Source organism: Fundulus heteroclitus, chromosome 12, assembly GCF_011125445.2.
Source record: "Fundulus heteroclitus isolate FHET01 chromosome 12, MU-UCD_Fhet_4.1, whole genome shotgun sequence".
In the NCBI taxonomy this organism is placed as follows: domain Eukaryota; kingdom Metazoa; phylum Chordata; class Actinopteri; order Cyprinodontiformes; family Fundulidae; genus Fundulus; species Fundulus heteroclitus.
In genome coordinates, this window is record NC_046372.1 from 40,435,821 (window position 1) to 40,453,658 (window position 17,838).

The 17,838-nt window shown below is 43.0% G+C and overlaps 1 protein-coding gene across 13 annotated transcripts in view; it reads right to left on the reverse strand.

The window, feature by feature from the left end:
* arvcfb (ARVCF delta catenin family member b) overlaps positions 1 to 17,838 on the reverse strand; it is a 228,863-nt gene that overhangs the window by 66,333 nt on the left and 144,692 nt on the right. For all 13 annotated transcript variants that reach the window (XM_036144608.1, XM_036144609.1, XM_036144604.1 and 10 more), the window contains 2 exons: positions 13,155 to 13,660; positions 3,400 to 3,583 (listed from right to left, as the gene is read on the reverse strand). In XM_036144608.1, coding sequence (XP_036000501.1) covers positions 3,400 to 3,583; positions 13,155 to 13,660 — 690 coding nt within the window. The remainder of the gene's footprint in view (positions 1 to 3,399; positions 3,584 to 13,154; positions 13,661 to 17,838) is intronic.

Consider the following 17,838-nt stretch of genomic DNA (forward strand, 5'->3'; position numbering starts at 1 on the left):
CAACCTAGAAGCAGAGTGTTTGTTAAACAGCTCCCTTGTGATCAGCCGTTCAAGGAAAGCTTATTGGAAGGAGCCCTGGGGGGCGGCTGCTTGGACGGATGACAGTCCTACACCGATTAGTTCAAAGGCTCGTGGAAATACCAGGTTTGGGTTTCACGTGGTTAGCATCGACTTCATAGTAATTCAGTTGAATTTCATTAAAGGCTTGATTGATCTGGTTTCAATTTCACAATTCCAAAAGTAAAGGTGATGCCCGTCTCACAAAGAGCTATGCAGCGTCTGTCAGTAAAGCATGGCTATGTTATAATTCCCAGACATACTGTATGAAGGTGTGTGCTTTAAGCTCGACAGCCAGCTTTAGCTATGCAAATGTCTCTTATTTTGAAGTTAGAAGGGAAGCAGCTCCTGAGTTGCAGCGCTGAGATGACGGAGTCCACTAATAAAGACGTCTGGCTCGCAACTCTGACACCTGTTTTATTGTTTTGGAACCAGCCCGGGAGGCATTTCACTAGCTCTAGTGAAAAAAATAACATAAAAATAAAAAACCCTGACTGATCTTGAACTGAATTATTCTGCACTGGACAAAAAGACAGCCCTTTTCATTGCATATCAGGAATGGACTTTAATGGTGAATTTTTTTGAAATGTTGGCCATAACTGCACATGGATATAGAGCTAGAGGTACATCAAGGTATAGCGATGGTTGCAGCATATTACATGGTGCTGCGGGGCCACTGCTTTCAATTTGAAACCATTTTTTACAGCCTTTCTTGTTCCTTTAAAAGAACAACTATTCACTCTTAAACACAAAAATGCAAATGAAAATTTTACTCTTTTACTATTAGTCTACTAATAGCTTTATTTCTCAGTGGAGGAAGGAGACCGACCCCCCCCCCCCCCTCCACACACACATAAAACATTTAGCAAGCAATGAAAGACCATGTGATCTCACTCATATCCACCAATCAAGATCTGAATAATTGCAGAGGCTTTTTTTTTTGTTTCCTTTCAATGAGACGACACTGGAAACCTCCACACAACTGTGCAGCCAGAGGCGATTTCCTAAGACTTTGTGAGTACTACCAGACAAATCTTTGTTCTGATGAGCTGAGATATTACAACTAAAAAAATGGCAATTAAAGTAAAGACATTGAATCATTAATGTAACACTGTGGGTATTTGGAGAACAGATGTCTTTGGTGGAAAGTTGAATTATCCATTTTTTTTAATTTTTTTTTTTAAATACTCAAGCTGGTTGTCATCATGCATCACTTTTGCACATATGCCTTGATTTACCTTCAGTCAGCCCCAATAAGGGACTTACTATATGGTTGAACCTGTCTGATGGTTTGAGGGTAATGCTGTCAACTGGCCAGGCTGGTCAGGTTGCGTTTTCAGCACAGCAACAGAGAAACACAAAGATTAGAGGTACATTACTTCCCAAAATACAAAAGCTGTAAAACCTCTTCGGGACTGACCGCATGTAGCACGTGGACAAAGAGAGGTTGGAGCTGTAAATAAGCTTAATGTTTTCTGGATGTCACGGACAAAAGATGCCCATTGGATCCCGGTGCAGACGGCCCGGCATTCTTCAGATGCAAACCCCCGCCGGGTCAGGATGGGAGGAACTCTGCATCTGTTGCATCATAAATCAATAAAGCACCTACAGAGTTTATATCTGACCCTGACCCACGGTGCCACTAACAGTCTAATATACACCACACCTGTCTCTCTCTGCAACTGCCATCTTAGTCGCAACAAACAAGAAAGGGCTTTGCTCTTATATATTTTTTTTTTTTTCCCTCGCTGTGTATATTAAAGTAATCCTCAGTTAAATCCAGGATGGTCACTTAAATGTGTGCACATACTGGAAACTGGAAGGAAATTTAACTGGAATAAATCGACCATCTGGTTCCTCGTTTGTGCCGGCTGTCTCTCTGCATCCTTTCTTCTCCTAAAAACTGCTTCTGTCCAGAAGCTTTTAATCTGTCTGAGCTTTTAAAACATATTACTGGCTTGCTTTCTTTCTTTCTTTTTTTTTTTAAACTAAGACAAGCCAACACTGTCATTTTTTTTATTATCATTTAAAAAAAAGTATTTTTAAATTTAATCTCTTTTTCTTTGCGTGAAGAGGGAGACAGAGCAGGACTACAGCTAATTATCTTTAGTCAATCCAACATGAGCCAAATGCTTGTCCAAACCTCAAATACATACTGTTTCCAATAAATCATGGACAGACAGAATAGCTCCATGTTTAAATAGCTTAGATGTTACAGCCAACAAACCTTTTGCATGCTATTTTAGCACGGAAAATTCATTTTTTTTAATTGGACTAATATTTAATTTCTTCTCTTACACTTAAAGGAGACGTATCACATTTTTCAATTCTTCCTTTTCACATTGAAACGGTTCACTTGGGGTCTTAAAGTGGAACTGTATTTGCTTTGGTCTGAATTCCTCATTAATTTACCTCCACGTTCCCTCTCTTTTACCCCTTTTCGGAGGATACATCTGTGAGCAACTCGTTCTGGTGCTGTCTCTTTAAATCTAAAGGAGGCACTTCTTCCCCTCCAGGTCACAGAGCGTTCCACTCCACCCCGATCAGCCAATTTTGTAGTATGCAGAGGGGTGGTGGCATTTTAAGCAGTCCCACAGCAAATACTGTGATCTAATAGTTCAAAAAATGTACTAGAGAACAGAAGAAACTCAACCGCTTGAAAAACAGAACCCCCAAAATATATAAAGATATCTGCGTAGCACCTGGACAGACTACATTAAACTATTCTGCACTCCCAGAGACTCCAAGTACACAACAAAGTGTATTTAAGAGCTAAAAAAATGGATTTTGCATCTACCCCCTTCAAAAAATATTTTTCTTGTTTGCATGAAAAGTAAAATATTTCCAAATTATATTTTATTACAATAACATATGAAACAAAATATCTTGATCTACAGTGTATTGCAAGTCTCAACATCCCTTCAACATTTCAAAAATTTCATTAAGGCCACTTTTCTCTAAAATCCAGTGCAAACCCACAGCATACATATTTATTGCCATACTTCCAGGGGTGGCTTTATTAGCCAAGTTAGTGGGTACAAACAAGGATTTGGATTTCTGTGTCCATCATTCGGAAACAGTCTAAAACAACCCACAGAATGTAAAAGTGTAAGCTTTTATTTAGCAAAGCAAAGCCTTTTTTTAACCTTTTAGTTTACTCCCCTCCCCATCACATGGCAGTTTAAATTGACAGGGATATAATTAATCAGAGAAACAGTCAAAAGCTTCATGGTAGCCATGGGGGAGCTGCACAGATCCCCAGCTCAGGTAGGAGAATTTGAGGACCGTTTATCAGATGTGTGCTCCAGGTGTGTGTAGAATCCCGTTTTGTGCAAACCCTACCTGAGGCAGCCGGATGTGTTCTTGAAGACGGTGGTCCACTCTGCATCGCGTGGCTTCGAGTCCTCGTTGGGTTCGTGCTCCCAACCCGAGTGTGGGATTATGACCTCGTTGGTCATGGTCTGCAGCCCGTGGTTGATGATCACCATCTTCAGGGGCTCATAGGATGACAGATTCCACAGAGTACCTGAAGGGGAGTCAGAGAGGATAAATAGTATAGACACATTTAGGGAGTAGAGGAAAAGGAAGAAGGCACAGAGGGACATGTTCGATAACATTTGACAAGAGGTGGAGTAAGGGCAGAGTAAGAAGGAGTTTAAAAATGAGAAGAAGAATAAGAATGAAAAAATGTAGAGAGAGATGCTGCAAAAAAAAAGACAGCCAGAAAGGAGGGGTGAAGAAAATTGTAGACAGAAAATGAAAATGATGCAACGTAGTGAAAGCTTTGCAGCAGACAAAGACACCAGCCGAGCAGACTTCCCCACCGGAGTCAATAGCACATTTTAGTTTGGTTTTAAACCACCCAGAAAGTGGACCAACCATCATAATGTAAAGTCATATGGAAAAAAAAAACAACAACTTTACCTTTTAAATTCACTGAAACGACATGGTGGCAACTATTTGAAAGATTCACACCATTTCTTTACTTCAACCAGAGCCCATATGTGTTACCCAGCATTTTTAGCAGAAGTGCTATTGTACCACTTGTGTTCAGGATGCTGTGTGCGACCACATTATTTTCTCTCTATGAAATTGGCGCCGAGAGAGCTTTTATGCATCGGTCGCCCTCCAAACAACCCGTACGGAGAAGCAGTGGCTGCACATCTAATCACAGAAAAAAATAACCTGCAGCTTATTTTACACGACTGAAAAAACAAAACAAAGGAGGGGAGAAAAAAAAAACACACAGGAAACTAGATAGAGTTTGGCGTGTGCAGAGAAAGTTCTCACCAGAGAAGCAGGAAGGTAAAGCTGAGAGGAGAATATAGGGAAGCAAAGCCGTGCAAGTCACATTAACAAAATTCTCTGTTCCACAGGGGTCCTAACACACGTTAAAGTGACGGGACCTCCAGCTTGAAAAATGACGACGTATGCGAGATTTGCACTTAGGAAAAGACTGGTGGCTGATTTCAGCTTAAAGGGGCAATCGCAAAGTAAAAATAAATAAATAAATAGCATCGTCTTCTAAACTATGAACACAGTATGTGTAAGAACTACCCAGTCATGCTGACCAGAACACTCTTTGCTGTCAAAGTTGTTACTGTGGGGAGAGGTTCGCCATTTTCAGCGCAGGTGAGGCGCTCCAAAAATAAATTCTGACAACAAACAAGAGATTTAAGGAGCTTTTTAATAGGGAACTGCATGTTGTACGACACACTGAGATGATCGCAGATCATTCAGAGTGCGCGACAAAGAGAGAGCTAGACTTTCAGCAGGTAGCAGGAAGTTTCAATGTATTACAGCAAAGTAGCCGTTTCATACTTTTGGGCTTTCAACCTCTCCTGTCAATGAATGTCTTGGACTTGAAAATATCAGCAGATCAGAGTTTTACAAAAACTGAGGGTTGAAAAATGCCCATGTATCTCTGTCTAGTGCATCTCTGACAAAAATAAAGAGAAGTGACGGCATTTTTGTACTTAAAACTGCTGTTTAATTCTTCCCTGTTGCTCTTTTCCATGTGCTGATTTAAACAGTGGGATGTAAACCTTAAATGTAAAGTTTCTACATTTTCAGAAACCTATTCTGTGTCAGAAACTAACTTGTACTCCATTGCAGTGCGGGCCTGTCTCCATCTCTCACATGGACATCTTTGCTGCCGGGCCCCACGCTTCAGAGAAATAACAGCTGGGAGCTCAAGTATCAAGATTAAACACAGACTCACACGCACGTGCAGTCATGCTCAATGCATGCATAAACGCGCTGACAAAACAGCGAATGCACGTTTGCGAACGCCCGCCGTGGTGCGTGCTTCCGATGTGCAGTTTAACAGCGGCCCATTAGCAGAGCACTCAAGCCTCCGCGCGTCCTGAGCCCGCTCTTTCTACGGTTCCTGTACATTTTCCAGACGGTCAGCGGTTCTCCTGCGCAGTCGTGCTCAGACAAACAAGGGAAAATGAAAGCTGGACTAAAAATGAGTCCACACCCTAGAGAAAGACTTGATCAATCTAAAGAACGCATCGGTGGCCAAGCCAACCTGTGACAGAGAACCTACAGCATGTTCACTCTGTTATTGATGTCCTGAACTTTAAAGCACGGATCTCACCCCAACTTAGGTTATCCACCAAAATCTTAGTGCTTGTTGGCAAGACAACATATATTATCAGCAAATCAGTAAATATACCCTCGGGTATAAACATTGCAAAGGCTGCCCGACAGTCTACTTCCAGGTATGCGTATTCCCAAAGCACAACACTACCAAAGCAACTGCATCTTTGAATGATTATGTGCTTAGTTCACAGTAAATTTCATACTTCTATAAATCAATATTGACTATTTTTACAGGCCTTTCATTGTATGTTTAACTTAAACATACATTTGTGGTTCCATCAACATAATTAAGCTTTATTTGGACCACAATAATTATGTTTCTTCATTGACTTTACTGAAAGCAGGGATCCATCCTGAACCATCCTATTTTTTTCTCTTTGTGTACTTCTACTTTTTACTGATTTTATTAGCATAGGTTAAAAGCACAGACTAAAGATAATATAGGAAAATAACAATTAACGGACAGAGCAGAAAACGGAGAATAGCATTAGTACTTTTAAAGCTTGTTTGAAAAGCCTTAGAAGATTTACTTCTATCAAAAAGACAATTATTACTTAAACTGTGCAGGAGAACTTATTGTAACACTCATATAAACTGATAAAAATAATGCATTATTACTACAAACCAGTTAAAGAGCTCTCTGATACATTTGCTAGTCCCAGATGTTTTACTTCCCTAACACTCAGGACACGTGGAGGACTGGAGTTTGACACCACTGATCGCCCATAACATACAAAATAGGGAGATCGCCTTTACGAAAATACATAAAAGGGGACATATGCATGTGTACTGTACATAGGTAGCTGTTGTGAACAAAGCTGCAGTCAAATGTAAATACTTTACGGTGTCTTGCTTGAATTCTTACACAATGGCTCATTAAAGTAAAAGCCACATGCGAAAAAATTAGATGTATACGTGAAAAATGTACAACAAAGGAATCCATATTATGTACCATATTATTTACCACTAGAAAGCCTCAGATGGGGCCCAAGTGACACCAAGAAACTGTATTAGTTTTATCTTCTATTTTATTTGCTTCAAGGTTGTCATGTTTGAGAATTTCACATTGGTATATGCCTAATTAAAAGCCTTTACAGGAAGTATAAAAATCCAGGCATTAATCCAGCGATTCACGTGAGCAGTATAAGCACTGGTGTTATGACAGATAGCACAACGTTCGCGGCTGGCCGCCAGGCTGACAGCTTGATTACGTTGTGTTATTAGCACCGGTTTGTGACAAGCAGCGTTCTGGGCGCATTCAAAACAGCCAAACACCAGAACCGAGATGATATATTTACAGCATCCTCCTGGTCACAAACTGAGAGGAAAATATTCATGAGCACTGCAATGTGGTACATATATATTATCAACAGATGAAAGTTTAAAAAAAATAAATAAATAGCACACAATTAATCCATAAAATACATCCTTATCTTGGTCATTTGTTAATAGATTCCACCCTACCAAGAAGGTCTCTGGCTCTGAATTTATTAAACCATTGTAACAGAGTGCTACTGTCTGATGGTATCCGTTTAACGGCGCACACATCTAACATGGCTACTTTTGAGATAGTCTATCTTTGATTGCTGCTTTCAAAAGCAGAGATGCAGAAAAACTATTTTTAGAAACAAAAACAAAAAAAAGTATAGTAAGAAGTAAAAGGTAGTGGGACTTTTTTTCACACACAGCCTCGCTAATTCTTTCCACCCCGGCTGGCCCAGTGTCACCTCCAGTGTTCCAGCTGAAATACTGCTCAGTCCGCCGGAATCAGTCACCTCTACACCGTTCACATAAGCCAAAGTGGGGTTGGGGGAGTGGGGGGTGGGGGGTTGGGGGGGGCATGTCTTTGCTGTGGCGGCCATCCATCAAGTCCGACAGGCATAGAGCCCACTGACAGACCGTTATTCAGGATGACAGAGTGACTGTGGAAGTGACGATCTCAATCCAGCGTCCTGTCGCTGTTTCAGGCCAGTGATTCGGGATCGGGTTTAGTCGGCTTGCTGTCCTCTGTCAGATTGTGAGAGACAGACGCCCGGGGGGGAATCCTGCTGTCTTCCAGGCAGAACTGACCCGAGGCAGAAGTAGTCACTAAGCACCCGGTATGAGCACACCGCTGCGCAAAATGGATGAAAGACGTGCCTAATAACTGTCCTTAAATGCAAATGTAGGGAAACCCAAATGATTTGAGTTTAGAAAACAAAAAACAAAAAACTGAAGACAGCAAGTATTGATGTTTGCATCAGTTGTGAAAAATTCAGAGCTGGTGAATGATAGATAAAAGTGTTCCAGCAGATGTTGTGCATGTATAAAACACGGCACCAACCGAGGTTTAGGAGAAGCAACAAAAATAATCCACCCCTGCATATTGAGTTAATGCAAGTCTTCAATTTTCTGTCAAACAGAATCGGATCGACGAAATGGCTCCAGTTCAAAAGACGTCACAAGCAACTTTGTCAACTACGTTAAACCTCTAGAAGTGCCATTCCTTTCCTGATTTATTTATTCCCTTTATCTGGTGAATACTTCTCAGGGGTAAACAGTCTGACTTGGTCGCAACCATTTTCCCGTCTAAACTTAATGAAAGACAACAATGTTTGGCTTGAAGCATGAAAACAGTGCTCTTGCGTGATTTTCAATTAAAACGACAAAATTCATCAAAGGAAGTCCGTTTGTCTTCTGGTTCTCAATTCATGGCTCGTCTTTCCTCTGACGTACCACCCGGCTTGTTGTCTGTGATTGGAAGGCTGGAAGGACAGGAGTAGGACTGGGAACGGGACTGGAGCTGTAGCGGGGGCTAATTAAATTTTCCAGGCACCACTGGCAGACATGTTGCTCTTCAAGCAGAGCTATTAACTTAGTTCTGGCCATTACCGTTCTCCTCCCCTCCTTCTGCTCCTCACCCCTTCTGCCATCCATCAAAGTCCCAATGGCAAAGAGGGAGGCGGACACAGTTTAGAAAAAAGGGATGCAGAATGCATAAAAGGTAGAACAAGGACGGGAGACCTAAATATGTGGACTCATTCTATCGACTGTGCACATAAAAGAGAAAGAACTGAACATTGCTACATGTGTATGAGTGTGTAGCCCATGAAGAAAGATTAAGGGTTAGTTACTGAAATATGACTGGGAGGGCCTGGCAGCACACAGAGGAAGTGCAGGAAGTGACCTCAGCATGGATCATGCTGGGTGTCCTCCGTTATTTTGTCTCTCTCAAAATTTGATCCCTCTTCCAATCTGATTCCCGGTAACAGCTCAAGGGCTCCGATCAAGTTGTTTTAGATCTTTATTAGAAAGAATGCAACTCCTAACTCCCATGGTTGATCTGCTGTCTATGATACTGTCAGCCAGTTTCTAATTAACGATGTGGAATGATCGTATTGATCCAATTAATCATTTTTTATCGTTGTGCCTGAATGTGTTCAGGCACTATGATGTTCAGCTGAAAATATAAAGATTACAAAATATAAATAAATCTATAAAATCCTCATTGCCTGACATTAAATCAGACTGAATGTTTACTGTGTGTCTACTAATGTTTGCAGTAAGGCTTACCAAATCAAAGTTATTTGCTAAATGCCAGAATAATGATTACATTTGTGGAACTTTATTCGGTTTCTTCTGTAGGATTCTCATTTAACCTGCATTACTGTGATACACAGAACTTTCACAAGCTTCGCATAAAAATGCAAGCAAGTTTTGGCCCATTGTTCACGACAAAACTGGTGCATCCACAGTAACTCAGTTTTTGAGGCCACCTTGCTCATACAAAACCTTTCAGCTGTACCCATATTTTTATTTTTATTTTTTCAAATTCAGGGCTTTATAATGGCTGCTCCAAAACATTGACTATGCCGTCCTCAACTACTTTGTAACTATTCTAGCTGTACGCTTAGAGTCACTGTCCACATGTGGAAGACCCATTTGTGCCTAAATGTCTCGGTAGATGTCTGGAGACTATGCTATGATAGAGAGTCAGGTTAGCATACACAAGCTTTATAAATGAGACCCCAGAGCCATAATGTGAATTGTTAACTAGTGAATAGCCAAAAAGCTATAAGGGCCCACACTGATCTAATATACTGTGTTCTTTGGTCGGAAACTTTATGAATTGGTGGAATTTAGTGAGCACAGCTTTTGATTCATCATGATTAAAGTCTCCAGTTACGATCACAGCTGCCTCTGGATTAAGAGTTTATTTGACTGCTGAGGAAACAATAGGGCTCCTCCAGGGCTAAGTTAGCGTTAGCTTTAGGTTGAATGTACGCTGCAGTAACAATCACGGAACTGAACTCTCCAGCTGGCTTAAATGGTCTGCAGGGATTCTCCGCCTGATCTCGTCTAGTTTGTTGGCGATTGATCTGACGTTGGCTAGGAGGAGACTGGGCAGAGCTGATCTGTGCAGATTAGCCTTCAGCCTGGTGCAGTGACCGCCGTGGCTGCCACACCATGTTTTCCCCTTGTACTCTCGCCATTGTCTAGGCCTCAGGGGCGGGGGGGAGCGCGGCTTCTGTTGTCTGTTGCAGTCCGGGTGGAATAAAGTCCGCAGTCAGCAGTTTACAATCCGTAAACTTTGGGGTTTGATCTCAGTAAAAGCAGCTCTTCTCTCCCATATTGGATTAGAGCTTGGAGTGGTGGCAACACTGACTAAAATGCAAAGACAAGCAAAATGAGCCGGTGATCTCGGCCATATGCAGTTAGCAAAAGGGTGATCAGATGTCTCCATTTGTGCATGAGTGTCCCGAACTTTTCACTGTTTTACCACTCTCCTACAAACTGAAACAATGTCCCGCATTTGACTGGTTCAGATCATTCCACATGCGCTTTTCCTGAAACAAAGAGCGCAGAGCTGCAGTCATCGTCAATGAGAGCTGTGTCCGCTGTCAATCAACATATGCAGCATCCGCCTCATGGGCAGCTGCGCACCAGAATGCTCGTAAAATAAAATGATAAGGATTTTGATGCATACAGATTACAACATAGAACGGTTTCTAACTGGGTGAGGCCAGAGAAAGGTGATTCTCAGATAGCTTTTTATGAAGTTTTCCAAAGTTATTTTTCAGTTTTAAATGGAGGGGGCACGATGTGAAGCAACACCGCAGAAGCAAGTCGCAAAAGAGTCTTTCATTCAAGCATTAGACCCAAGCGCCCAAGATACTAACGTGAATACACTTCAGGTTAACTCATAAACGTTGACGGGTGTGTTCAGGTGCTATTTATTTTCAATTATTTATTTCTCTTGTCGACTTTCCTTGGTTGCGGTTTCCTTTGAACCATAAAATCGGTGGGAAAAGCAACACAAATCTGCCTCATAATCTTGATTTTTACAAAGGAATTTGCTTCAGGCCACAAACAGCCCAGAGGCTGCTGAAAGAGGAAAATAGAATTACTCTGAAAGTAAAACGGTCTAAAAATATAAATGACTTGCCTGCAAGTCGTGCGGGAGCGTGCCTGTGTGTGTGTGCGCGCGCGCGTGTGAGTGTGTGTGTGTGTGTGTGTGTGTGTGTGTGTGTGTGTGTGTTGGAAAATAAAACCGCTAGGTGCCTTCCACGTCACCCATTTCCACTAGGAGAAAACAGAGCTCTGAGTGGTTTTTCTTGGGGCTGCACAGACTTCCACAGCAAACCCTTAAACACATGGACTAAGAAAAGGAGCCCGTATTTAAAAACCCCTGAATTATATTTAATTGCAGAAACGCAAGGCCAATTCCAGATGAGTGGCTTGGGAATGCAAGCTGAGCCTGCATTGTAAGGAGTTGGTTTCCTGCAGGGCCGCAGCACCGGCAATGACTACATAAAGCAGGATACGGCGTAAACCAGCAAGAGAGCAGAAATCACTGTCTGTATATAATGAATGAAGGAGTGAAAAAAAAAAAAAAAAGACCCGAGACTGAGCGTGGGAGGGCTGAATAATGAGAAAGAGAAGGGGAGAAAAGCCTCCTACCATCCCGTCCCCCTTGTCTTGTGGTGCAGGGTTATTTTTAGCTTCAATGGGGAGCAACACGGTGCTGTAAAGGCAATCATTTCTGCAGCGGCACCGTCATTGCTCACTGCTACATCTCTGTCAAAACAAAGGAGACTCACTTATGCAAACACTTAGGCACGCATGCCCATAACAGCTCACAAAGCGCCGGGATTATAAAGACTGGCATCAGTGTAAATGATAGCCCGTATGTTTGGAGTTTAAAGCGACAGCCGCACAGATATTCATATTAGAACGTCAAGTTAGTACAGTTGTCAGCTCTGGAAACTTAACTTGACAACAATGTTCCTCCCCTAAACCGTATAACCGTTGGAAAAAAAACCCAAACCCCTTCTTAAATTTCCGCACGCACACTGTGCTTTCACTTGGCACCTACTTCACGAGGTCTGGGTATCTCGCTTTAAAGTGTCTCATTCTTCACACGAGTGCACAGGAAAAAAAAAAAAAAATCTCTTCTCATCTCTTCTCAGATGCCACAGTGTGTGAGCGTGTCAGGTTAAATCAGCTGGAATAAACCGAACACACACACACACACACACACACACACACATTTCCCAGTTGACTTTTACCAGAGCATCACATCTGATTCAATAGCATCTCCAAAAAGACTTAAAGTCTCTTCCATTATCCGATGCAGATTACAGACTTCTACAGGGATCAATACTCATGTGCTCTTTGTTCTTCTCCCTTTCAGTCCGTGGTTCGGCTTACAGTACAGAATATCATGGTTTAAGTAGTTAAATATCACCTTATTTGTTTACACACACACCAACTCAGCTGCAAGCCTGGGTCATTTTCCGTGATCAAATCTGCCTCGCAGAGTCTGAATTTCCTCATTATGGTGGAGCTCAGATAATTTACAAAAATGTATCGACTCCATGATTAAAAGAAAGACTCGTTTGCAGCTTCGCGGGCTAAATGAACACTTATCTCCTCCTATTCGCAAACTGTGATTCACATAATTTAGTGCAAAAAAAATAAAATCAATCAATCTTGCCTGCAACACAAACCAGTCACATAAAGAGGTTCAAACAGATAAATAGACGTTAACGTTGCTGAATTGCAGTAAAATCCCCAAATTTGTATCTATAAATAGGACCACTCTGCTATGCAGAGTATGGCGGTCCTGACTAACTGGGAGAATTAGACAGGACTCCCCATCAGCAGAACTACTGTATAGAGTTAAGGTTTCAAAGGAGAACAATATGGTTAAGAGGAGAGTTGAGAAAAGGGAAAGTAAGAAGAATTTTAGTGTCAGGCAACAAGACATATGAGATAAAATCTGAAAGAAATGTGCTTTGTTGCTGAGAAACTGCACAAATAAAGGCAGCAGCACGTCGTCTATCAGAAATGCTGTTGATTACTTTTCTTCAGCCTCTGCATAAGAGCTGTTAAACCATAAAATATTACTTTGAACAAAGGATTCGCTCCGTTATGACAAATACGGCTGTAAACCGATGTCGATCATTTCCACTGAAAAATAAAACTTTACTCGGAAATGTTCATCTTACCAGTGATGAGCTCTCGAACCTCCATGTCGTTGGTCTTCCTCAGCAGGCGGATAAGGGCCGGGATACCGTCGCAGTTCTTGATGGCCACCTTGTTCTCGTTGTCCTTGCCGTAAGAGATGTTCCGGAGTGCCCCGCAGGCCTTGCGGTGCACTTCGGACTTCGGGTGATCCAGAAGCCCCACCAGCACAGGAATCCCCTTCAGCTGCCGCACGTCCTTCTTAATCTTGTCGTTCTCGTAGCAGAGGTGCTGCAGGTAGGCGGCGGCGTTGGACTTCACCGGGTCGATGGGGTGGCCCAGCATGGCGATGACCTCGGGGAGATCGGGGTCCCGCCAGCGTGGGTCCTTGCGAATGCTGTCGATGGAGGGGGACCGCCGGCCAGCCATTCGGTCCAGACTGGCCATGCTCCCTCTCTCGGGCTGGGCAAGCGGTGCTGAATACATACCGTGGATGTAAGGGTGGCGCTCATCAATCAGCTCCGCCTCAATGGGGTCATCCGGGTACCCTCTGCGAGATAAGAGGAGAGGGGAGAGTCAAGACACGCGCGGCGGAAGAGGGAAATGGAGGGTGACTTAGATTTGTCTGAGAAGAATCAGACAGCCAGGGGACAGACTATGAGAGAAGCCAACTTAGGTAATGAGGGGGAAAGGTAGAGGAGAGGACAAGGTGATCTGATGTTTGGATCTGCTCTCATCGAGTTTGCCAGCGGGACTCTGATGGCGGCTCTTCGCAATGAGTGAAATGATTTGCAGCATTCTGCTTCCCATTCCCCGTCAGGTAGGAGTAACAAACACGTCAGACTTCAACAAACACAGAGTTGAAGAGAAAGCGACTGGGAGACAGGAAACGATTTCAAACCAACAGAGACAGCAACAGAAAAAAAAAGTAAGGGCTTTGAGAGAAAGACATGTGAAGTCTCTCGTTTTTTTTTTTTTTTTTTAAACGAACCCAGAAAAAAGGATATGATATCTCTTCCCCTGGGGAGCGGAGAAAAGAGCCAAGCGGTGGCCCCGGGGAGGACTAGGAGCCCCTAAAGAGCCTGCAGGGCTCCCTTTGCTCACAGCTCCAAACACTCGCATGCAGCCGCTGAAATGTTAATGACCAACACTCTGGGATTTATCTGCTAGTCTTCCCCTCATTAGCATTAGTGCCATTAGTGTTGGGGACTTAAACAGTACTGAGCTCTAGCCGGGTTTTTTTTTTTTTTTTTGGTAACAGAATTAAGGAGCAAAGTGGTCCACCGAGGGAGGGGCTTCCTTCAATGATCCGCCATTTCCAAAGTCTCTCAGAGTCTCTTCTCTACGGTTCTTTACTCCAAAGACAGCCTCATAAATTCTTCATAAGAACATGGGTGAATATATAGGCGCGCGGTGCCGGCGACAGGAGTGCTGTCGGCGTGTTCCTAAATCTTGAGGCTTTTTCACCGACACCCACTGTGGCGCAACGCAGTCGAGAGACGTGTTTAACGTTGCTGCACGGAGAACATTTCAAGTTTATATAAAAATAAATAAACAGCACTCTGTCACTGGGAGTGACACTAAACTGTTGCACAGCAATTAGCATCCCTCCACCGCCAGTCCCTTCGTTTGAGACTTGTTTACCCTCGTTACATAATCCAGATGGTCTCCTCTCGCCATCTTTTATGGTGGCTGGTCGTGTCCAAAGTCAGTTGCTGGCAAGAAATTTCTCACGGAGCTCAACGTTTAATGAGCTTTATGTTAATTATGTACTTTTACAGCTTCTTCGCGGCATTCAGGGAAAACTGGACGAGGAACTGGATGCCGTCTTGCCTTGGCTCTTGTGTGTCCCTCTTTAATAAAGCCATGCAGTGACATATTGGCTTTTATGGCATTTACTTTACTTTGTGCATCTCTGAGCTGCGGAAATCAATACGAGATGAGCGAAAAGATAAACTCCTTCCTGAAACAATGTGTCAAAATCCTAAATCCGGCCTCTGCTGGATGATGTAGAGAGACACAGTGCCCTGTGAAATTAGTGTGCTGTTACCTTTTCCACTCCGCTGTACAATTTGCAACTGGAGTCACACCTACAGCATCCCGCAAAAGTATCAACACCCCCGACATTTTCCTGACGTTTCTCGTGTTACCACAGTCTTTGTGCATTTAAGTGCGATTTTAAATGCTAAACCGCGCTCAGTCCATAACTGTGAAGTGAAAAAAAAGATGTTTTTTAAAAACATTTTACAAGTAAACACCCAAACTGCCTTTTACTGCAGTTTCACTTGCAACTCCTTTGGGGTATGTCTCTACCAGCTCCTAGAGACTGAAACTTCGTTCCACCCCTCTTTGCAAAATGGCACAAGCTCAGTTATGAACTCGCGCTGCTTATTCTAAGCTGGCTGTAGCTCCGGACTTTAACTAGACCATTCGAACACATCAATAACATACACAAGAAGCCAATCTTTTGGGTCAACGACTTGTGATGCCAATAGATTCTCGCACAAGAGCTGCAGATCGCTGTGGCTCTTCTAGAGTTACAGTGAGCCTTTTGGGTGCATCTCTGTCAGTTTAGGTGGATGGTCACGTTTTGGCAGTCCTGCCATAGTTTTCCCAGGTTCAGATGATGGACTGAAGAGTGCTGTGTGAGCTTTCTAAAGCTTGGAATATTATTTCATTACCTAACATAGATTGTTCACTAATGTTCTCTAACAGACCTCTGTACCTTTGCTCCATTTAGGAATTGAGCGACTTCTAAAGGCTGGAACTAGAATTTATTCAGGCATATTGAAATAAAAAGGCCTGAAAGTAAAATCTCTGTCACACTTTCAGACTTTTCTGTTATGTGAAAACTCCTCTCAAACTATATGCTACTTTGTCAAGGTCTATCACACAAAATCCCTTTAAAATTACTTGACTGGTAGGATTGTGACAAGACAAAATAATAATAATGATATCTAATATGAACAACCTTGCGAGGAGCTGCAGTTCCAGGAATGCCTTAATTTAAATCGACGAGGCACTCTGAATACTAATTGCAGGACGATGTGTGTTTTTCTTAGCTTTGTTGAACAACTTTGCGGCCGCAGTGTGGAAGGAGGGGCACGAGCCTGATTCTGATTACGGAACATCATCTGGAGAGCGACCGGCGCACTGAGGTTTGGCAAAAACACCGAGTTACATGATAGACTGCATGCACAACACGGGGGAACTCGCATGTGTGCGTACGGGCGCCGGTGGTTGCTAAATGCATCCATGCGTGCGCTAAGGCGTAAACACAAGCGCACCGCCCGAGCCATCAGCCAGATTTATTTTTTTGCTGCAGAATATTGGACATGACAAGGCAAAGGGAGGCAGGAATAACCCAGTTCACAATCTCAGAATCATCGACATGTCGCAGACCTGCATACATAAACCCGCCACAACTGTCACTTTTGTATCTCCATTTCTCTCTCTCTCTCTCTCTTTTGCTCTCCCACACCGTGTTTCTCCTCACACTTTGACACACAGACACATCGGCACACAGATAATATGTACAGTTGTGCGGCGCGCGGCTCATTTGGATCCGGGGCTGATGCGGCGGGGCTTTTGGCAAAGCCGCCGTCGCGAGGCTGAGTGACGGGAATGTCAGGATTTGCATTTATATTGGCGGCATTGTGTGAACGGGGACGGCTGCATTCAGGGGATGTGAAAGCCCCCCCCCCCCTCTGTAGCCCAACACGACACTCTGAGCCTGATTACGGGAGATCACTCTCGCCGTGTTAATCGAGCTTCTTAATGTCCGGCCTATTTGGGTGTATCCAGGCGTTTATTTAGGGATGCGCTGCCGCATTCATTTTGCGCCTGGATATGCGTGTGTCTATTAAAGGACATTTACACAGCCTGGCTATTCTTTCTTTTCTTCATCTTTTCTCGATGACTTTGGTCGTCTGCTGGCTGAAGCCGTTTGTGATCCCGCTCTTCTGCAGACCCGTCAGAGGAGGTAAACTCCACTCAGAGAGAGTGTGCACCTCATGTTCCACACACCCTCTCTGCTATATTTATGAGCTTGTTACTAATACTCCTTGGTGAATAAATTGGTCATTCTGAACTGTGAATTATATTGTGGAGATGAGTTTGCTAAAGGAAAAGAAAAAAACACAGTGAGGGAAGAAAAGAGTCTTGGTTTTGAGATGCGATATTCCTCAACTGTCCCTCGGTTTCATTACATCAAAGCAAAGTGTCAGGGTTTCATTTATAATTTAGAGGAAAGTCTGTGGGAAACCTCACCCATATCATATGTGAATAAAACTAGTGATATAGAAAGCCTTAAAGAAATATATTCCAACCCTTTGAACCTTTTTTTACATTTTGACAAGTAAAACAAAAAAAAAAACTGTCACACAAACTTTAAATGACAAACTTGACAAACTGCAGGGTGTTTAGTTGGGATTTTATGTGATAGGCCGAAATAAAAGTGAGCATGGCGGTGCCACGGAAGAAAAGGGAGACGTTTTTTTAACGCAAAAACATTCTGAAAAGTCTGACGTGTACTTGTATTCAGCCCCGGTAAGTCGATACTTCATAGAACCACTTTCTCCAGTCACAGACACAGGTCCTTTGGGATTCGCCTCTACCAGCTTAACACGCCGGCAGACTGAAATCTGTAGAAATCAGACGGAACGGATCGAGTCTCTGAACATTTTCAAAATCTTCCTGCAGATTTCTTATTGATTTTATTTGAACACG